The following is a 22,950-nucleotide window of genomic DNA, read 5'->3' on the forward strand; positions in this document are numbered from 1 at the left end:
GTCCCAGGGAGGTCCTGTGGTCGCCGAGGTCAGAATCCACCCTGGCCCTCTCCTCTGAGAGCTCACCTACGTTCACACCAATCCTCCCGCCCGATTCTTACTCCTGTGGATACAGGAACCTAAACCTGCTCTTCACGGAGAGGGAGGTCCGGGCCAAGGGGAACAGGTGGCACACCCCTGCCCAGCACCGAGCACCCCCCAAACCAGCCAGGGGAACAAAAGGAAGAAGGAAGTGGCTTACCTTTCGAGGGTCGTCTTTGTTTGGTTTGCAGAGAAGAGAAGGTGCCCATGACGGCCCCCATGGCAGCGAAGACTTGTGTGCGACTTGGGACCTCGGGCCCTGCCCCTCCCCTCCCCTGGAAGGAAAGCAATGTGGATCGTCTACTCCGAATTGGAGGTTAAAAAAAAAAAGCACCCGGCAGCTTGCTGCAGCTTGGTATTCGGCGAGTGTGGGGCTGGGGCGCTGGGAGCCTTTGCTTTCCTTCTTCAGCCCCGCACATGCACTGGCTCACGGGGCTAGCGGCTCCTCGAGCCTCCGGACCCGGGCCCGGCCGCTCCCCTCGCCGAGGGTGGAGGACGATGGAGCCTGCCTGGCGCTGGACACCCGGCCGGCGCTCCCGCGCGGCCGAAGCTCCCGAGCCAGCGCCGCGTGCGGTGCGGGAGCCGCGCTCGCCCGCCCCTCCCGCCGCACGCTCGGCTCCCCTCCCCGCGCTCGGGCTGGGTCTCCGGGGGCCGAGTACCAATCATGAATGAACAGAGCAGGGACGGCGTGGAGCGGAGCCGCGCGCCTGCCCTCCTGCCTGCCGCGCTCCAGGCGAGTCTGAGCCGCGCTCGCGGAGAGCGGCAGGCGGGCAGCCCCGGAGGGGAGGGGCGGGGCCGCAGCGCTCGGGGGCGCCTGGGCTGAGGTCTGGCGCAAGGGTGGGGTTCAGGGGGAGGCAGATTGCCCCTCCGGAGAACGTGTGTGTGGCCCGTGTGGGGTGCGTTGTTTCATTTGTCTTCAAGGAAAATCTTATTTAATCCACTTCCTGAATTCACGGGGTGAGAAAAAAGTCTGTTCCACCCAGGGAGGCGTGAATACCGTACGTCCAACTGGGATGTCTTTTTTTCCCCAGTAGTCATGTATGGATGTGAGAGTTGGACCATAAAGAAAGCTGAGCACCGAAGAATTGATGCTTTTGAACTGTGGTGTTGGAGAAGACTCTTGAGAGGCCCTTGGACTGCAGAGATCAAACCTGTCAATCCTAAAGGAAATCAGTCCTGAATATTCATTGGAAGGACTGACGCTGAAGCTGAAGTTCCAATACTTTGGCCACCTGGTATGAAGGGCCAACTCCTTGGAAAAGACCCTGATGCTGGGAAAGATTGAAGGCAGGAGGAGAAGGGGACAACAGAGGATGAGATGGTTGAATGGCATCACCGACTCAATGGACATGAGTTTGAGCAAGCTCCAGGAGTTGGTGATGGACAGGGAGGCCTGGCATGCTGCAGTCCACGGGGTCGCAAAGAGTCAGACATGACTGAGTGACTGAACAACAAAGGGCAAGAAATTTCCTGAAAGTTACCCAGCCAGGATGTGGGATTAGAACCTGGAGCCCGGGACTCTGTCCTGCGAACACTCCTGTTGGCACATGAGGATGACTGAGGGCCACTGATCTGGGGAGCTCACCCCTGGGTCCCACCAGGTTTAAAGCCGCAGGCCTCCCAACCAGCAAGCAGTGCAGGGCTTCTCTGTGTCCCTGCGTTCCGGAATCCTGGATAATGGAGCAGAACAGGTAGAAGCTGGCCCTACCTGCTTCCTGCCCTCCCTGTTGGGGAAGAAGGGTGGGGGTGAGGCTGAAGCCTGGGATACAGCAGGACCCAGGATGGCCAGGACTTAAGAAACAGAGGGATCATCGCTGGGGACGGGTGATGGGGCAGCCTCCAGGTTTCTTAGGCGTCTCTGGATGGAGCACCGACCCACTGCACCTGCAGCCTCTGCGCATCTCCACGCCACCTGAGCGACCAGGATTGGCACTTGAGAGTTTACTAAAGGCTAGGCAGCCATTATCTCATTTCCTCCACCCCCAAGGCCCTTTAAAGAAGCAATGAAAGTCGCTCGGTCATGTCTGACTCTTTGCAACCCCATGGACTACACCCTGCCGGGATCCTCTATCCGTGGAATTCTCCAGGCAAGAATACTGGAATGGGTAGCTCTTCCCTTCTCCAAGGGATCTTTCCAACTCAGGGATTGAACCCAGGTCTGCTGCATTGCAGATGAATTCTTTACTGTCTAAGCCACCAGGAAAGCCCTTGAAGAAGCAGAGTACAGATAAATCGCAAAAGACAACTCCGTGGAGACAGAGGGAGCCTCCTGCCACTCACTTGGCGGTAGGGGCCATTTATCCTGCTGTTCTGACATGGTGTACTCACTAAGGTGATCTCGACCAGCCCGAACAAACCTTAGTTTCAATGGCTGCGGCTCCCTCTACCCTGGAAGGTGAGCCAGCTCACACACCATCTCCAGCTCTGCCCCCTCCCTCATCCATCCTGTTATGGACTAAATGTTTGTGTCCTCCCCGAGTTCATATATTGGAGCCCTAATCTCCAGAATGGCAGTATTTGGAGATGGAACCTCTAAGGAAGTGATGAAGATTTAAATGAGGTCATAAGGGTGGGGCCCTGACTCTGTGGAATTAGTGTCCTTACTGCCCATAGAAGAACAGGCATCAGATCCCCACCACCACCACTACATGATCAAGGAAAGACCATGTGCATACACAGCAAGAAGGCCACCATCTACAACCCTTGGGGGGAGCTCTCACTGGTCACAATCTCTGCCGGCACCTCACCTTAATCTTGGACTTCTAGTCTCCAAAACTGTGAGAAAATAAATTTCTGTTGTTTAAGCCATCCAGTCTGTGGCATCTTGTTATAGCAGCCTGAGTAGACAAATACATACTCACAGCCTGTCCACACCCTCAGAAGTCTCTGGAGCCAAAGTCTTGCTTTCCCTTTGACATGAGCACCCATATAGGGCTCCTTAGGCCACCCCCGGGAGGCTGTTCAGGGGGAAAGGATAAGATGGTCAGAGACCCACAGAGATCCTGCTGAAGCACAGTGCGCTTGTCTGCTTACGTGACACACAGGCTGTGTTCCTTGCTTCCCTCTCTCATCACTGCTCCAGTCATGTCTCTTCCCACCCATGTGGACAAGGGCAGGTCACTGAGTTCCCACCACACATGGAGGCAGCAGTGTCCAATTAAGAGCATGAATCTGGGGGGGCCGGCTAGATGTGGGTTCAATTCCCAGTTTTGTCCTTTATTGGCTGTATGGCTTCAGGCCTGACAAATCCTTTCTCTGAGCCCTATGCTCCCCTTCTGCGGTCGGCATTAGACCTACCTTGTACTATTGCATGGGCTTCCCTGATGGCTCAGTGGGTAAAGAATCCACCTGCATGCAAGAGGCACAGGAGACGCAGGTGCCACCCCTGGGCTGAGAGGATCCCCTGGAGAAGGAAATGGCAATCCACTCCAGTATTCTTGCCTGGCAAATCCCATGGACCTGGGATCCTGGCAGGATACAGTCCATGGGGTCACAAAGAGACATGACTGAGCACAGGGCATGCACATAGTATTGCTGTTAAGGGGGATGCAGTCGTGTATGTGAGGCCCTTAGTAGTGCCCAGCACAGAGCATGACCAGTCAGGGAGCATGGACTGCCGCTACTTGGCTGCCTAGGGCCAGGCTAGAGCCGTGTGAAAAACGAGGAAGTCGCCGCTTTCCCCTTGGCTTCCATCTTTGCTCTTCATCTGTTTCAGAGGAAATCTATTCTCAGGATCCCCATCTGGTATTAAAAGACTCAGATTAGTTAAGGAAGGGAATGTGGTTGGCACCTGATTATGTGCAATTCAGCACTCTGCTAGCTGCTGTCTTGTACCATTTCCCAAATGTTCCACATGCATAAGTCTGGCCTCCTTGAATATATCGTGAGCTGTTAAAAAGATAAGCATACACCCCCTTCCCCTGTCCTCCTCCAGCATGGCTCAGCCTGGCCCAGGACTTCTTGAGTATCCCACAGAAACTCACACCGACGTCACTCAGGGTGGGGAAAGGGGCCTACCCCACTTTTCTTTCTGCATGTGAATTTAGGCTGGACTGTTTCATCTGTAAAATGTGAATAGGCCTCCTTCAAGTTTTGGTATGAGGAATGGGTTGGATAGGGTAAAGGAAAAATGTTTTATCTCTCTGTAACTCACTCTGCAAATACCCTTTATTATTTGTTCTGGGGTTAATTTAAGTATTCATTTATTCATTCATTCAACATATATTTATTGAGACTTCACTGGTGATCCAGTGGTTAAGACTTCGCCTTTCCATGCAGGGAGTGTGAGTTTAATCCCTGGTCAGAGAGCTAAGATCCCACTGCCTCGTGGCCAAAACATAAAATGGAAGCAATTTTGTAATAAATTAAATAAAGACTTTAAAAATAGTCTGCATCAAAAAAAAAACTATTTAGATACACACTTTGAAAAAAAAAGTGTATATTTATTAAGCAACATTTACTTGCTAGGCATTATTCTAAATACATGGATCAGTACTAAATGAGAAGAAGCAAGGGTCCCTGCCCTTGCGGAGCTGATCTAGGGCTGAGGGCAGTCAGATGCTCGAATCTTTACAAACAGCAAAAGGGAGTGAGTGAATATGGAATAAGGTGGCGGGGGATGCTCAGAAGCAGGGAAGATAAGTTTTTGCAAAATATAGGTGATGTCACAAGTACTGATAGATCTCAGAGGGCAGGGAAGCAGACAGAGCTTTCAACCCAGGTACATCAGGCTTCAAATGTGGGGTTTGTTTTGTGACCTGGAGCATGTTTTTTGATCTTTGAAAGCCTCACTCTCTGCACATTTGCGAGAGGAACAATCCCACCAATGTCAGTGGCAGGATGAGATTAAAATCGATTGTGACAGCAAAAGCACTCGGCACAGGGGTTCCCTGCTTGGAACACAGTCCTGGCTCAGAGCATGCTAACTTCATTCCTCAGTCTCCCCCTTAGGTCTCCTTTGCAAGCACTTTCTTCCCCACATTCCTAGGAGCCAGAAAAGAGCTTAGTGTAGGACCTGAGCTTGGGAAGTGACTCTCCTGGGCCATGTCCTCATGCGGCAAGTGTAGCCTCATCTGTCGAGGCTGATTATGTCCCTTGAGGGAGAAAGGCTGATGTGGCCTGCGAGGGTCATGCCAGGGAAACCAGGACCCAGGCTCTGCCCTCCACGTCCTGACAACTGCACTGCCTCAAGGGTTCCCCCTTCATGCTCCAGTGCTGGAACAGTCTCCAGCAGGGGCTGAGATGGGTTCAGACAGAGTGCAGCCACCCACGCAGCCTAGACACTGGCAGCAAAGCCCTTCTGAGTTACCCAGTTCCAGGGAGGGGGAAATGACGTGCCAGAGCACCTCAGCTTGCATTATCTGAAACAGCGTTACACCTTGTAAAGGTCAGGGAAGTCATGGGTGCCACACTAGAGCTAGCATAATGCCGATGCTCCATGAACTTGATCAAATGGCTCTCGGGGGGTGGATGGAATGATGGCTGGAAGCAGGAAGAGTGAAGAGGTGGAGTAAAATCTTCACACACATTTAAATACCCGATGAAAATTGTGACACTTCTTTTCCAAAAGAACAGGGCATGCTTGCACTCACAATTGGCATTAAGTTTTGTGGTGTTCACGACTCTTCCTACTGAAGCACATTTATGGACACCTGGTTAAGAAAATCTTTCCTCAGGAGGAGAGACTGTATGAAGGGATTTGACCCAACCACTTCTTAGCTGAGCTTAACTTCTCTAAGACTCAGTTTCAACTTGGGTAAAATGGGGGTAAAAATTATGCCAGTTGCTTAGGGTTGTTGTGAGGGTTGAATGAGAAGCATTCAAGTGCTTTAGCATAGTGACTGGCAGGTTGCAAGGCTCCAGGAAGGATGCTCATCATCATAAACATCATTATTAAAGTTTGTTCACTCACTCATCCATTCAGTCACAGTTTGATGAGTACATTTAGTGAGCGCCTCCTGTTTATCATACTCTAAGTGGGTCTCTGGGTTGTAGAAGTTGATGCTCACTGGCTTGGAGAACTCATTCTAAGGGGCAAAGGACAGATACACACCCCCCATAACATCCCAGACTTTGTCAAGAAACAGTGGGAATGACCTCTCCAGCTCTGCCAGTGAGGAAAGTGTGAAAGTGCAAGCGTTAGTCGCTCAGTTGTCTCTGACTTTTTGTGATCGCATGGACTGTAGCTTGCCAGGCTCCTCTATCCATGGGATTCTCCAGGCGAGAATACTGGAGTGGGTTGCCATTCCCTTCTCCAGGGGATTGTCCCAACCCAGGGATCAAACCCAGGTCACCCACATTGCAGGCAGCTTCTTTACCATCTTAGCCACCAGGGGAGCCCACCAGTGAAGAAATGGGCCCTTAAACCTGGTCAGGCTGGCCTGCCCCACTCTAAGTCCCACCCCAAAGTCTGGACTCCGCAAGGTCAGGGGCCTAGGGCAGCTTAGGAGGTCAAAGGTCAGAGTGGAGGTGGGATGGAGACAACAAGTGTGGAACTGGGTAGCAAGGGATGGGGCGTGAGGTGGAGGTGAGAGTTGGGGCAGAGCGAGGCTGAAGTGGGGGTAGAGGTGGCCCTGATAATTGTCATAGTGGCTGGGTGGACAGGTGACACTGAAATGATTGGGGCGATGGGGACAGAAATCATGGGCAGAATTTCTTATCTGCACAAAATACGGATTCATCAGTTCAGTTCGGTTGCTCAGTCATGTCCGACTCTTTGCGACCCTGTGTACTGAAGCATACCAGGCTTACCTGTCCATCACCAACTCCGGAAGCCTACTCAAACTCATGTCCGTCGAGTCGGTGATGCCATCCAACCATCTCATCCTCTGTCGTCCCCTTCTCCTCCCGCCTTCAATCTTTCCCAGCACCAGAGTTTTTTCCAATGAGTTGGTTCTTTGCATCAGGTGGCCAAAGTATTGGAGTTTCAACTTCAGCATCAGATTATTTACCCAAGATTATGGGTTCATAATCTTGGGTAAATGTCCAGGAGTCAACTGTATTCATGCCCCTTCTTTATTCTCCTTAAGTTATATAACAATTACGTTAGCAATGGTAGCCACCATCTATGGAATTCTTACTATGTGCCAGTCACATACCCAGTCCTACTTATTCACTTCAGTACCCCATAAGGTAGGTACTCTCATTATGCCCCATTTTATAAATGAGGCAAACAAAGCACAGACAGGTTAAGTGATCTGCCCAACATCACACAGCAAATAAGTGGCGGAACTAGTCTTGAACTTAGATGATCTGACTTCAGAGCCCACACTGCCTGTCTAGCCCCAGGTCCTTCAGCTGCTGTTGCAACTGACTTCTTCTAGAACTGTTTCTCTGGGGAGTCACAGCAATGGTCTGGCATCTTAGAGCTGAGGGACGGATAAGGAGAGGAGTCTGGCCCTAAGCGCTGCTCCCACCCATGCTCTTAGTGCCTGGGGGTGCAGCTATGGCCACCGGCCTAGAGGCACACTGGGTCTGTTTTCACTCAGGGCTTCTACAGGCTAGAGGCCCCCAGAAGAAGTGAGCAGGGAGGGCAGGAGGGAGCATCAGCCCCGCCGTGCGATGATTAGTAATGATGCCAGCGAGAAGCGCCCCGGCCCCGCGTGGCCGGCTGACCCCGTCAGCACGGGCTCCCAGCTTGCCAGCACTGCGGCAGCAGCTGGAGCCTGGAGAGGCAGGAAGGAGCGTGGAGCAGAGTCATGGCAGCTGTGGTCCTGAGGGCTGCCTCTGGGACAGGGCTGCAGAACTGAGGCCACTTCAAACTACCAGCTATCAGTAGATGTTTCTCGTGCTTTGTCCTGTGACCACACACCCTACTCCACAGTCGAGGCTTGCACTATTTACTGCCTGGGTGGAGATGACATAGAATCAATGCAGTCACCTTTTTGGATTTTGACTTACGGAGACTCTGGTTTAGGATGAAAGGCCAGTTGGAGAGCAGGGAGAGACATATGTCCTTGGCCCAACATGGGTACAGCACTCAGCCCTGAAACCCCAGACTGTGGTGAGGTCGGGGAACTGGTGATGCCTCCCCCATTTCCTAGGTAGAACCAGGTCAGTGGACACAGCCCTGAGCCCCTCTTCCAGTCCCACAAGCCCTCTATGTGGGCGGCACATCTTTTTCACTGGCCTGTGCCTCTTTCCTGCTGAGTCTGGCAAGGAGAAGACTCTTTCCCCTACCCCCAGGAGGGGCATGGTCCAGAAAACCCCAGAGAACCAGCAAACCTTGGTTCTAGGAAGGGGGGCCCAGCTGTGACCTGGGTGGTACTATGACCACAGAATGTACAGGGGCCAGGATTCCTGGAGACTGTCTCCCTACAGTGGTTATAGGCTGCACATTGATGGTAGAGTCCACCCCTACAACTCGGTTCTTTATAATAAGCCCCCAGAAGAATGTTCAGGCAAGTCTGAGGGGTTGGGGCATCCTAAGTTTATTGAGATTTCATTTCTGCCCCCGTCTCCTAGAATGGAAACTTGGAATAGAAATTAAGTTCAGCAATTTAAGAAATAAGCAAAGTAGTAGTCATGTATAGATTCGTGAAAGTTGGACCATAAAGAAGACAGCGCTGTAAAATTGATGCTTTCAAACTCTGATGTTGGAGAAGACTCTTGAGAGTCCCTTGGACTGCAAGGAGATTAAATCAAGCAATCCTAAAGGAAATCAACCCTGAATATTCGTTGGAAGGACTGATGCTGAAGCTGAAGCTCTAATACTTTGGCCACCTGATGTGAAGAGCCGACTCATTGGAAAAGACATTGATGCTGGGAAAGACTGAAGGCAGAAGGAGAAGGGGACGACAGAGGGTGAGATGGTTGGATGGCATCACCGACTCGATGGGCACGAGTTTGAGCAAGCTCCAGGATGTTGAAAAACAGGGAAGCTTGGTGTGCTGCAGTCCATGGGGTTACCAAGAGTTGGACACGACTGAGCAACTGAACAACAGCAAACATTTCTGGCACAACTGAAGAGGTTGGCTGAAACTCTTAGCTACTCAAAAAGCGATCCTCACATACCTCAATGGCTCTGCTCTTGTGTCCATTTTACAGATTAGCAAACTGAGGGACAGAGAGGTGATGTGATTTGCCCAGGGCCACAAAGCTGGAATGGGCTGTAGCATCAGGGTTTGAACCCGGTTTTATGTGTTCTCAAAGCTCATGCCGTTAACCCAGTAAGGGAAAACAGCAGTGGATGGGGAAAGAGAAGAGAAGGAAGTCAGAGGACACGGAGCAGCAGCAGAAGAGCCGGTGGGGCAATGGGAGCTCTCCACTTACCCTCCCTCCTGGGAAGGCTGCCCTGGGTCAAAGGAGGATGGCTGTGAAGAGCCTCTGCGAAGAGGATGGCTTAGAGGACACCACGGACATGAGCACTGAAGCTGGCCCCTGCTAACCTGGCCTGCAGGAGGTGGGTAGTGGGGAAAGTAGATGCAGCACCTCCAGGAGCAGGGACATCACCCGTGCTCCCCCAAGCACTCCTGGTAACCCCTTTCTGAGAGGTCAGGCTGGCCCTCTCCCCACCCCTCCCCCTGGGTTGAGGCCCCCTGCCCAGGCTGCCACAAGACATTGGCTTGACCACAGCAGCATTTCCAGATGATTTCTCTTTCTATGTCTCTTCCTGCGCTGGGCTGGCCCCTAGTGACTGAGAGGGCTGGTCTCTCTAGCTGGTGTGGGGGTGGCTAACTGACAGTCCGGGGCTCTCTCCCTCTGGACTGCCGTTTGCACGGCGCATTAGTATTCGTGCGCGCAGCTCGGGGCTGTTCTGGATGGCAGATGCTGTGCAGATGAGTGGGGTGCCATGAGGACTTGAAGCGGTTTGCTGGAATTCAGGCCACTGAATAAAAGGGCATGGAGGAAGGCTGCAGATGACACTGGGCTCCTCACCTGCTTCCCGTGCTGTCAGACCTGGAGGCTGCTGTTTCTACCATGTATGTATGAGATCCTGGCCAATCCCTCCGAGGATCTGACCAGCATCTGCTGAGCCCCTGGTTTGTTCCACCTGCCCCATCTTGGTGCCAGAGATGCAGAGAGAGGTGCGGTGTCTTGCTCCTGGCCCTAAGAAAGCTCACAGTCCTGTGAGGACAGTGGCATATTAGCCATTTGAAGATGGGCATGAGCCCCAGGTAATCAGCTCAGAGGTTTATAGCAGCTCAGAAAAGGGACATCTAATTCAACCCAAAGAAGAAGAGTGGGGTAAGGGAGGGCAGTCAGGCATAGCTTCTCAAAAGCAGAGATGCTGGGTCTTCAAAAACGAGTTGGAATTTGCCAGCCAAACCCCACTGTGAACACACGACTGTCCTTTTTAACTGGACCCACAAGAACCACATTCCAGCTCACTCTCGCGGTGGTGCCCCCATGGGCAGAGCGTCACCAACCCCGTCTATGGATTTCCCAAACGTATAGCTGGATGGACTTTGGGGAAAGCTGGTCCAGCCACCACAGGTGATGATGTGATAAAACCCATGATATGTGATTGAAGTGAACGATGGAATCATCCCAAAACAGTCAGAGATGCAGAGGGTTGACGCTGGTAAATATCTCCAGGGTTGGGAACTGTGTGGTTTTGGAATGCAACCCGATCTAGTATTTTACCATTTACCCAGAACCAGACTCACCCCTGTCTCACCAATGTCTGCTAAGCTGAAGAACTTTAACCCATAATACTCCTGGAAGCAGAGAATTGGGGCAAAAGAAGCTGAGATGAAGGAAACAGCAAGGCCCAGGCTCTGCAGAAGGAATGCGCTGGGGGCTGCAGACACAGAGAGGAGTGGGGGACAGGGTCCAGGGGGGGCCAGGGGGCCACACTGTGCAAGGCCTGTGGTCCTCGGTGCAGGATTTGTAGTTTATGCTGAGAGCAGTGAGGGGCCATGGGTGATTTTTTTTTTTCACTTTTTATTTTGAAAAGATGACAGGCTCACAAGAAGTTGCAAAAATAGTACAGAAAGGTCCTGTGTACCCTTTACCCAGTGTCCCCCAGAGGTAACATCTGTGGCTATACAGTTGACAAGTACGGCTGTCACTATGGATTGACACTGGTAAAATCCACAGACCTTGTTCAGATATCACCAGTTTTACGTGCGCTCATTTGTATGTGTGTGTGTATATGTGCACACATGTGCACGCCTAGTTCTATGCTATTCTACCACATGTGTGTATGGATATAACTACCAGCAAAGTCAAGATGCCCAACTGTTCCGCCACTACAAAGGAAATAACTGTCTGTGCTCCCCCTTTGCAAGGGGGGAACCGCTTGGGCCAAACCAAGGGCCCCACCCACCTGCATCCTGTCACCAGGAAAGAATAGCAGGAGAGGGAGGATCTGAGCTCTGTCTGCTGGGCCAAGGGCACAGCCTATCCCCTTGATGCCCTAGAAGCCTCTCAGCAAAGCAGGTTCACCATGAATACAGATTGCTTTGAGTGTCCCCACTTTGCAGTTGAGGAGCAAGGACCGACAGGGTAGGCAACCTAAGGTCACACCGCTTTCTCATGGTGTACTAGTAGGTTGCCTCTACTGAGATGATCCCAAGAGCTCTGTGCAGAGGTGGTGTGTTGACCGTGTGTCCCGGAGCAGAAGCGGGGCCTCTGGATCAGGGAGCTTCACAGAACCCGCTCTATCACTTCAAGGTCTCATCCCTTAATCTCTTTGTACTTCCCTGTCCCCAGGGGTGAAATGGTCTGTCAACAGCTTCACAGAGTCACGGTGAGGAATTGATTACAGAATACTTGCGCATTGCCAAGCATAAGGAAAGAAACATCTTTGTTCCCCAAATGCCAGCAATGACCCAAAAGTACTGAAGAGAAACTGCTGCTCCTCTTGCCCCATCCCCTCCCATCTCCGAGCATCTCAGAGGGTGAACGGCCCTCCAGGCTGTAGCTCGGCCCCCTCACAGCTGCCTCAGCTCACGGCCGCACGCACGGCGCCCGCTCCAGGGCCCGTCCACGCGGCTCCGGGGTGAATGGAACAGGCTGGGGGCCCCCAGCTCTCAGTTGCTCTTGGGACCCTATGGCTAAGGTCTCTTCCTGAGACCAGAAGCTTGGCTTCAGGCTTCCTCCTCCAGCGGGGCTTTCAGCAGTAATAAAGCCGGTATCTCCATCCACATTGAACATCTCTACTTCTCACGTGGTCCACAAGAAACGAAGGGGATTGATGGTGACCTTTAAACTCCAAAGCCAAGCACGGTTCTGGGTACAGAATCTCTGCCCTAAATAACGCCACAGTTTTGTTTAGAGCGATTTGCTCAGAATTACTGAGAGGCGTGTGTGTGTGTGTGGGGGGAGCTGTTTGGGAGTGGGAATGGCAGGGGACGAAGCAAGGGTCAAGGAAGATGGAGAGAAAAAGAGAGAAGCTAGGGGTTGGACAGCTCTGGGGTCTTCAAAGGGCACTGAGGGGGATTGGATGGGTCAGCCGCTGCCCTGGGGTCCCCCTGCCTGAGGCCATCATCTCAGGCCATCACCCCAACCGAGTTGGCCCTGGCCCAGTGTCCGGCAGCCAACAGACAGTCTCTTTCCCTTGCTGCCCACAAGAGCGAACTCTTGACTTCTGGCAGCATGGCTTCTCCTTTCTCAAGGGGAATTTCTGCCTGCGTCTGGCAGCCACCTTCCATCTTTTGGGGTAAATGCCGAGGTAGCCTGTGGAGTCTTGCTCTCCGTCCCCCTCTCTTCAGCGCCGGGAGCCTCCCTGGCTGCTCAGTCACCACCAGGAGGCCATGGGGTCAGCCTCCCTGCCTGGCTCGCCGCCTGCCCTCCAGCCTCCAGGGCAGCGGACACATCCTTCCTCTCCAACAGTAATGAAATCTTCCCTCTGCTAGGTGCCCTGCCGGGTCTGGGGTCAGCATTTTCATTCACTCAGCTCAGCCCTGTGCTCCGGCTCGGTAATTACACCTCACACCTCATCGCAGACAGGCCTGACTCAGCCCACAGGGCTGGCTTCCCTGAGCCATCACCTCCTGGAAGCTGAAACAGGCCTCTCTGGTCTGCAGGGACTGTTGGTGTGTGGCTCTGCTCCCTTTTCTGGGTCCTGACCTGGCATCCGCTCACATTGTTGCCCCTCCCCCAACACACATATTCAGGACAACCCGCCGGGCCTCTCTCTGCTCCACCCGGCTGAATCCTGTCCCTCACTCCTGGCTTCACTCACGTCACATCTCCCCCAGGAAGCCCTCCCATCACCTCCCTCCATGTTCAGGTGCTTGCGGTGACTGCTTGCTTCTCTGAGCCTGGACAGTGGGCACTGGGCGTGGTTTCTTGTTTAGTCACTAAGCCATGTCCGACTCTTTTGCGACCTCATCCGGGCTCCTCTGCCCATGGGATTTCCCATGCTAGAACACTGGAGTGAGTTGCTATTTCCTGCTCCAGGGCATCCTCCTGACCCAGGGATTAAACTCACATCTCCTGCATGACTAGGTGGATTCTTTACTGCTGAACCACCTGAGAAGCCCCTATGGTTTTTTATAGGTACATAAAAGAAATAGTGACTAGATGAATTGATGAATGGGTGAATGAGCACATGGGTGGATGGGTGAATGAATGAATGAGTATACCCTCATACATCTAGCTTCTCCCTCTGACTCTTATATCTGTTATTTGGCTTTGTTTTTTAACTGCTTCACATAGAAAGATGACCCTTAAAGGAAGGGACCTAAATGTTATTTATTCATTGCCCAGGTACATTCAGTAAAGTCTTGTAGTCTGCACCAAGCATGAGACATGAGACCATAGAAGAACTAGAAAGTATGTCTCTGCCCTTGAGAAGCTCTGTCTAATGTAATGGCCCCTGTCTCATAGGGACCCTCTTGAAAATAGGATGAAATCTGTGGGCCCTCTCTTAAGAAACACACACACACAGACACACACAGACACACACACACACACACACACACACACACACACACACAAGAAACATGAGTAAATTTCAAGAGCTCCTGAAATCCCTGGCCACAGTTTAAAAGCCCCTGGCCTGGTGAGAAAGAGGAAAACATTAATAGACAATTTTAATGTCTTTTTCTAAGGGCTGTGCCAGGAGGCATGGCCAGCTCATAATCGAGGGTCAGAAAAGATGAAGTGATTAGCTCACTTTGAGTGGGATGATGTGTCTCAGAGAGGTTGGAATCAAGGAAGAGATTTCTGAAGGGCTGGATCTTGAGCAGTGAGTAGAAATTTACCAGACAGGCAAAGTGAGAGGAGAAGGAAGATGAACATGAACGAGCACATGCAAAATAGTGACTGCTAGCAGCCGGTGAGAGAAGAGTTGGGAGTGACTGTGAAAGCACTGGGTTTTTTTTCCCAGGTGATGAAAATGCTCTGTGATTAGATGGTGTTGATGGTTGTGCAATTTTGTGAATATGCTAAAACTCTGAATCATATACCTTAAAAGAGTTAATTTTATGGCATGTGAATTGTGATTCTTAATTTTATGTGCCAATCTGGCAAAGTCGTGGTGCCCAGTTGTTTGGTCAGACACCAGTTTAGATGTTGCTGTGAAGGCATTTTTTTAATCTATGAGTAAAGCAGATTACCCCCTGTAATGTGGGTGGGCCTCAACCAATCAGTTGAGGACCTTAAGAGAAAAAGGCTGAAGTCCCTTGGGGAAGAGGGTTTCTGCCTCTAGACTGTCAAGTTGCAACATCCATGCTTTCTCAGGTCTCCAGTCTGTCAACTTACCCTGCAGACAGATTTCAGACTTACCAGCTTCCACAGACATGTCAATCTCTCTCTCTTTCTCTCTCTCTCTCTCTCTCTCTCTCTCGGTAGAAACATATCCTATTGGTTCCATTTCTCTGGAGACCTCTGACTAATGCCTTAATTATATCTCAAGTCTAAAATTTTATTAGTAGAGGACTGATTAAATAAATAATGGTAACACCATAAAACACAAGTGCACAAGCATGAACCAGGAGGGAACCCTCAGGGTGCATGTAATAGGATGGCTCAGCAGGACAGGCAGAGGCAGGAGGGAGCTGGTTGGGGCAGGCAGGAGCAGGCACAGCCATGCAAAGCCTCGATTCTCATTCCAGCCTCTACTGCCTGCAGGACTGTGAGCTATTAGTTAGGGTTATTTTTGGTTGCAAGCAACAGAAACTGATGGTGATTAACTTCAACAGGAGAAATAAATTATGAGAAGACTATGGAGATGCTCACATCCAGAAAATACTTAACAATCAAATCCATAACCTACCAGGAACCAGGGCCATTCCAGGAGAAAGGCACCAGGAATTCATGAATAAGATTTCTTTAGGATAAATCAATGACCGCTACTTTTGGTTCTAGGATACTGTGGTCAGTCTTAGAAAAGAGACTCTGACTGGCCACATGTGAGTCCCTGCACCCAACTCTTAAATTGCGAGGGCGAGGCAGGACGCCGTGTACAACTTCCCTGCTGGTTGGGCGGTATCTGGGAAGCAGTCAATGAGCTACTGCTGGGGAAACGAGGACAAGGACTGGCAGACCGATCCACAGGAACGCATGGTGCAGACAACACCGGATCCTGGCCCAGCCAATGAACAGGAGCAGGGCCTTGGGGCTCACTGAATCGTATTGTTGAGTCTTCATTCCAACCATGACAGTGTCCCTATACCCTGGGCTGCGTCAGGACCACAGACACCCTGTTGTCAGAAAACAGAACTATTTAGTGGGAGGACTGGAGCTGCTTCGGGCTTCTAGCTGTGTGTCCTTCGATCAAGTCACTTAGCCTCTCTGAAACTCAGGATCCTCATCTGTCTAGGGCAGGACATTGTATGCATCTCCTAGGCTTCCTAGGAGGATTAAATGTGGAGACACATGCAACAAAGCCTGGTTCAGGGTCTGACAAATTCCAAGGGCTCTGTTCTTCTTCAGGGACTGTCTCTAGTCTTGACAATGATGCTGAGTCAAGCAGAATGACATAGGGGCCTTGTCAAGTCAATTTTCAATTAAATGGAGACTAGCCATGATCTAGTCTGGGCCTGGGGCCAAGGATGTGGGTCTCGGTACAGGAATCAGGTCTTTTATCTTTGGGCTCCCTGACTTCTCCTGTCCTGTGCCCTACCCTGCCTGGAGGCTGCCTGCCTCCATCTGAGTCCTGTCCAGCCCCCTCTCCCCTGCCTCTGAGAGGTGGAGGGTAGGGCCCATGGAGACTCAGACCTGCCCCAGCTCCTTCACAGATTCCCAGAGGTGGCTTCCAAACCAGCCCCTCCAAATTCACGTGATTCTGAAGATGGGGTGTCAGTGTGGGGGCTGCTGTCCCCCGCTAGGGCTCAGCTCTGGGCCATGAGACACCCTCTTTGTCCAGGGCTGGGCTCTGTGTGCTGGAGTTTGGAATACGGAGGAAGAGGTGTGGTCAAGGAGGGGACAATGCCGCCACTGGAAGGAACATGGGATGCTTTACTACCCAAGACAAAGGCCCCGCCCAGGCCAGGACTTCTGCGAGGGTGTGAAGAATCAACTCTTACTCCCACTGGCTATGGTTGGAGAGGAAGGGTCAACGGGGAAGAAGCGGGAAAGAGGGAGAGAGCCAGAAAGCCGGGCAGAAAATGGGACTGAGAGAAGGAGGCTCAGAAGGTGAAGAGATGGAGGAGCCAGGCAGAGCTAGGAGCCCAGCTGAGTGATGTGAGAGGTGGGGAGGGGGAGAAGGCGGGAGAGCGGAGCTGGGAGTGGGATGGAGAACCGGGGCGGGGCGGGCAGGGAAGAGAGAGTGAGCCGGGGGAGGGGGCAGGGAGAGGAGGGACACCGGCTCCTCACCTCCGGTTCTTGCCAGCCTCCTGCAAGCACTGACGGTGGAGGCGGCCGCCAAGGCTCAGGGAGGGGCCACGTGCCAGCCTCGCTTGTTTTCGCTCTCTGATAAATGACAAGCTCTAAATGGCCTGTTAGAGCAGAGTGAGGTCTACAAGCGCCTCCGCCCACCACCACCCCCTGGGGAAACGTACTATATTTATAAGGTGACTCATCCGGCTGCCCCAACCCCTGGGGATCCAAGGCTGAGCGCTCCTCGTGACTTCACCTTCAAAACACCACGGGGACCGTGGGGACAGGGCTAAGGAGGTGTTCGTGGAAAGAGACATTCGGGTGAGTGAGTTGACCAGGCCCGTTGGGGGGTGCTCCTCCCAGAGGCCGCAGGGCCGTGGAGTGATGGCGGCACAGTGCCACGTCTGTGGGTGGCTTAAGTCAGTACTTCCCTGTCGCCTCTTTCAGGATCCTTTTCCCCGACGCCCAGAGACTTGGCTAAGAGCTTTTGTCTCTCTTGGAAGCAAAGTGATGAGGTGGCAGATGGTTGCCCTTCCTTCCGGACACAACTCAAGCTGTCTTCGTGCCACCAGCCTCTACTTCACTGCATTCCCAAAGTCATAATATTTCATTTATTGGTGAGGTGTTCTCGTTATCTGTAACATCTCTCGCGTCCAATAGACTGAAGGGTGGTGATGGGCTTGGCCCAGTTGTATTTTTAGCATCATGGTACCTTCTTAACAAGCATTTACAGAATGGTGGTGGTGGTTTAGTCACTAAGTCGTGTCCAACACTTGCAACCCGGTATACTGTAGCCTGCCAGGCCTCTCTGTCCAGGGGATTCTCCAGGCAAGAATATAGGAGTGGGTTGTTGGTTCCTTATCCAGGAGATCTTCCCAACCCAGGAATTGAACCCAGGTCTCCTGCATTGCAGGCAAATTCTTTACCAACTGAACCACCAGGGAAGCCTAACTAACACTCTGTGAACAAAAATGTGCCGTTTTGGTGTCTAGTGATGCTGAAGCTATTATTTTAACAGTCATTTTGCAAATAAGGAAAGTGAAGCTCAGAGACATTTAGGAACTGATCTGAGGGACCAAACTAGAAAGGGAAGGTTGGTGCTTTAACTCAAGTCTGTCTGATCCCAGAGTTATTCTAACCATCACTCTGGAAACTTGCAGCCTCACACAAATCATCATTGACAGACACTTGCCCGAGTCATACGGTGATTTGCACTCTCCCCTTGCACGCTAACTCCATAAAACAAGCTTGATGTTTCTAAATAGAGAGAAGCAAAAGGGACTGTGGCAGATAAAAGACATGATCTTAAAATGAGGAGGCAGGTTCAGCCGGTTTTGAGGGGGCTCAGAAGCTGACCTTATGCAGATCTGAGCAATATTCCAGTGACAGTCACAGGAGAGCCCTATGGTTGCATTTCCTGCTGGGTGGGGATTTTGGCTTTCATCCTTTTAGTCAGAAGGTCCCCAGACATGGGTCACCCTAGATTATTCTCACCACAACCCAGGTAGCTCCAACCCCACTGTCACCGTAATTCAGGGCCTGGATAGGTGTTGCTCACAATAAACACCCATCTCAAGAGCCTACAGATAAGATCTCTTAGCTCACACCATCCGGATTTTCAGGCAGGAGGCCCACTTTTGACCCTATTCATGCTTGGAAAGAAGACTAGAGTAGATAAAAGTGAAGAAAGGCCATTTCTCTCATTTGATAGTTTAAATTTAGAAATTAGGATTGCTAGGAGACACAAGGAATCTAGTTATGACCTATTTGAAATTCCATTAGACTACAGGTAAAATCTCTTAGGACAAAGGGGCTGGGGACAGCAATAGCAAAATGCTTCTCCTGACAAGTACTCCACTTGTATGGCTGTGAATGTCGCCAGAGCTGTACTGGTGGAGAAAGGAGTTGGTGGAAAAGAGCTTCGGAGGGAATAATGTTAGAGTTAAGTCTCTCCCTCTCCCTCTCTCTGACAGACTTGGCCTCGTACATTCTTCACTCTCATAGCGTACTAGATCAAATCTTTCATAATTCTGCCAAATTCTTCGGGCTTTTAAGATATAAATGCTCAAGCACCAGCAAAAACAAATTCCATCAGAATCTCTGGGCGGTATGGCTTTTGACAGGGCTGTGATGCCTCAAAATACCAGCATCCCATGTACCCGCTTCTGGGTCCCGCTCTCCATCAACCACGAGTCCTTGAGAAATTACTCCAGTTACCTGATGCTTGGTTTCTTCAAAGATAAAGTAAAACAAATAATTGTATAGATTTCCTGTGACACTTATGAGGATAGACTGACTGGAGACTGGCTGGAGACACAGGTTCAATCCCTGGGATGGGAAGATCCCCTGGAGAAGGAAATGACAACCCCTTCCCGTATTCTTGCCTGGACATTTCTATGGACAGAGGAGTCTAGTGGGCTACAGTCCAGCGGGCCACACAGAGGGTCAGACATGACTGAGCAGCTGAACCCCCTCACATGCATGATAAAATAGCTGGAAAGAACCTTACATAGTGCCTGACATACAATAGGGATTCAAAAGTTGGCCATTGTTGGGACCTCTCTGGTGGTGCAAGGGCTGAGGTTCTGAGTTCCCAAAGAAGGGGGCCCAAGTTCAATCCCTGATCAGGGAACTAGGTCCCACGTGTGGCAACTAAGAGTTTACACGTTGCAGCTAAAAATCCCACATGTTGCAATGAAGATCTAAGATTCCCCAGGCTGCGACTAGGACCTGGCACAGCCAAAGAAATAAATTGATTAACTTTAAAATAGACTTTTAAGTAATTTGGCCATTTCTATAATTACTATTTCTACTAGTTGTAGAAATAATTGCTATTTCTACTAGTAAGTACTGAATAATCCCTGGCAAAAAGTCTACCCTTCCTTAAACCTCCTGGGGAAAAAAGTGAACTTGACCTGAAATATCTGGGTTTACAGTGGGTGGGGCACCACCATAGGAAGATGGATGGTGTTACATGAAGTAAGTGTCTTGTGCTATGTAAGTGGCAGATCCTTTTCAGAGTGGATTCCAAAACAGTATTTCCTGCTAACAACTCCTTTAAAGGTATTAATACCTCCTATATTCTCAACTGGCCTACTACACTGCCATCAGAGGGAATGCCAATACATCACACTTGGTGGAAGATATGGATTGCAAAGCATCCCATAACCACAACCAACATTCTGCTAACCAAGTTGGAGGGGAGCAAAATGCTTTTGCAGATGATAAAGGATCAGGATTCCAAAAGTCACTTTACTATACACAGGAACAAAGAATAAGATTTAGAAATACAGGCTCAGAAGCAAGATATGTCAGTTGCAGTTCAGATATGATCATGTGGACCACTCAGAAAACAACCCAGATGAGGCCTTTCTTTCCACTAGAAAATAAGCTACAAATTGCTATCACTGTAGAAGGTGAGTGGGGTTAGTCTCAACATCTGTCTGTGTTGTGGTAATAAATCTTAAATGAATAAGCTTCTTTAAACGTGATTAGATATAGATTTTTCACTAAGGTACATTTGATCTGACTTCTACATTCTTCAATGAACTGGCTACAGATGAATGAGAAATACAGAGTATTTTTTATATATTTACTTTATAAATGTAAAACAAAACAAAAGTGAAGTGCAGTTTACAGCTTGGATGAGAGGTTAAACTGTTACGTAAGTTTGCCATTGAGAAAATATATTTGAAATTTTATATCAGAAAAACACAATTAAGGAAAAAGATAAAATTAAATTGGAGACTTTCCTGAAAGTCTGGTGGTTAAAACTTTCTTTCCATGAAGGAGGTGCAGGTTTGGTCTCCAGTTGGAGAGCTAAGATCCCATAGACCTCGTGGCCAAAAAAGCTAAAACATAAAATAGTAGGAATGTAGTAACAAATAGTAGTAACAAATTCCGTAAAAACTTTAAAAATGGTCCACACCGAAGAGAAAAAGAAAGGAAAATTCGAAACCCTACCGTGAACTTGACTTTAAATGTTTTCCTGCCTCTGTCGCTAAAAGTGACCAGAGAAGCAGCCCCAGCTCTCACATGGACCCTGATGCCCAGATGTTGTCATACTTTTCTCCACTGAAGGAAACAGTGGCTCTTTGGAGGGTGGCCTTAGGTAGGGAAGAAGTTTCTTTTGTGAGGAGACAGCAAGGGTGCTCTCTACAATATTACAGGGCAGTTCTGAAAGAGCCAAGAAGCTGGGTTAGAGAGGCTTCCAGCTGTCCAGCTCTGACACTTTGAGTATGAAATGAGACTGATAACTGTAATAAATGGAAACACATGAAATCTGTGAAGGGCCATAAGTTCCTAATGAAGCTCCAAAGAGAAAAGTTGATATAAATTGTACAGAAAGGGTGAACATGATAGAGTTTCATTTTACATTATTTTTAATTGCTGCCTTGTATTATATATGAATGATACTATTTCCTCTATTAAGTATATCCTGGTAGTTCTCTCTACCCTTGTAAGGAAGAAAGAGTGGATCTTGAATTTAACATTTAATAGTCTTAGTGAAAAAAACAGAAATTAGTAGCCATGCCCAATAAAAAGAGGAAACGAATAATGTGTAGGAGATGCTGAATTGGGCAAATGTCTTCACGAAGAAACCGAACTGCTCATATCTATTCCTGGTTTCCTAAGAAATGAAACATTTTAGGAAAACCCTCTGGGTTCAGAAAATATCTATCAGAAATGGACTTTTATAGTCTTAAGTACAGTAATCTTAGAAGACTCTGTTGAGGTCCCAAATAAGAATCAGTAATCTCCAAACTGCTGGCCTGAGATGATGCTTTTTTACTTTTGGTTCTGGAGGAAATCTGTAATCCTAGAAGAAATTGGATTTTTTAAAAACCTAGTCCTAGGAATCTATCATATTAATTCTAAGAAAGTAACTCTGGAAAGTATAAAACTAATGAAAAATATGATATATATGATATATGGTCTGTATACTTTGTAATTAGTTTCAGGGTAAGTGTAAGCATGTATTTTTCAATCACTTTGATGTTTTCTGTGCATCTTAGCTGATTTTTTAGGTTTTTGAAGCTTTTAGGAGAATCTGAACATTAAACTTACAGTTTTAATTAAAACTTTTGGAGAGTGTGGTTAAATAATTTTGTAACTAATGTTTATAAGTAAGAGAAATTGTAATTGGTTTACTTTTTAATAAGTTTTGATTTACCTATTATGTAAACAGTGTTTGAACATCAAGAGAAAAATTATTTAGTAGGTTCACAGGGTTGAATATTAAACAAAGAAGAAGGAGATGTGTGTGTTCCTCCTGATAACAAACACCCCACAGGCATTAAAAGAGCCAAAAAACAAGACAGTCCCCTTATGTAACCATGCTAAGAACAGAAGAGACTGATGATTATTTTTGCCTTGGAGTATGCTGTACCATGGGCCTCCCTGGTAGCTCAGCTGGTAAAGAATCTGCCTGCAATGCGGGAGACCTGGGTTTCATCCCTGGGTTGGGAAGATCCCCTGGAGGAGGGCATGGCAACCCACCCCAGTATTCTTGTCAGGAGAATCCCCATGGACAGTGAAGCCTGGTGGACTGCAGTCCATGGGGTCCCAAAAAGTTGAGCATGACTGAGTGACTAACCACAACACAGCACATGCTGTACTATGCTTGCATGTTCATACGGGGATTTTTAGAAATGGAGAAAGCTTCAAGTCCGACAAGAATCGATCAAATGGAGCTTTTTCAAGTCTTATGTGGAAGATGAAAGAGGTCTTTGAGGCAAGGGTCCTAACCTCTCACCCAATTGCCTCCAGCGCTCTCTGCCAGTACCCCACTCTCAAAACCTGAAATTCACTTCTTTTTTTCCCAGCACTCTGCTATTATTGGTTTCCCTGGTAGCTCAGAGGTAAAGAATCCACCTGCCAATCCAGGAAACGTGGGTTCGATTCCTGGATTGGGAAGATCCTCTGGAGAAGGAAATGGCAAGCACGCCAGTAGTCTTGCCTGGGAAACCCCATGGACAGAGGATCCTGGTGGGCTACAGCCCATTGGGTTGTAAAGAGTCCGACATGATCTAGCAGCTGAACAATAACAACAACTCCTATTATATTTATTGTTAATTTTAAGCCAAAGAGGCAGTATTTTATCTCATAGGAAGCAATAGGCCATTTCTTTCTCAGTGCCTCCAGCTAGTAACCTCTTCA

General features: G+C 49.5%; 1 protein-coding gene across 4 annotated transcripts in view; it reads right to left on the reverse strand.

Annotated features, from left to right (window-relative positions):
- KCNIP1 (potassium voltage-gated channel interacting protein 1) overlaps positions 1 to 22,950 on the reverse strand; it is a 396,292-nt gene that overhangs the window by 249,053 nt on the left and 124,289 nt on the right. The window contains exon 1 of one of the 4 annotated variants that reach the window (XM_020914610.2): positions 242 to 851. The exons of 2 other annotated variants lie outside the window; for them this stretch is intronic. In XM_020914610.2, coding sequence (XP_020770269.1) covers positions 242 to 302 — 61 coding nt within the window. In that variant the 5' untranslated portion in view covers positions 303 to 851. Of the gene's footprint in view, positions 1 to 241; positions 852 to 22,950 lie in introns of those variants that run through there. One more of the 4 variants, XM_020914611.2, reaches the window with a different exon arrangement.

The sequence above is a fragment of the Odocoileus virginianus genome, chromosome 14 (assembly GCF_023699985.2).
Source record: "Odocoileus virginianus isolate 20LAN1187 ecotype Illinois chromosome 14, Ovbor_1.2, whole genome shotgun sequence".
Taxonomy (NCBI): domain Eukaryota; kingdom Metazoa; phylum Chordata; class Mammalia; order Artiodactyla; family Cervidae; genus Odocoileus; species Odocoileus virginianus.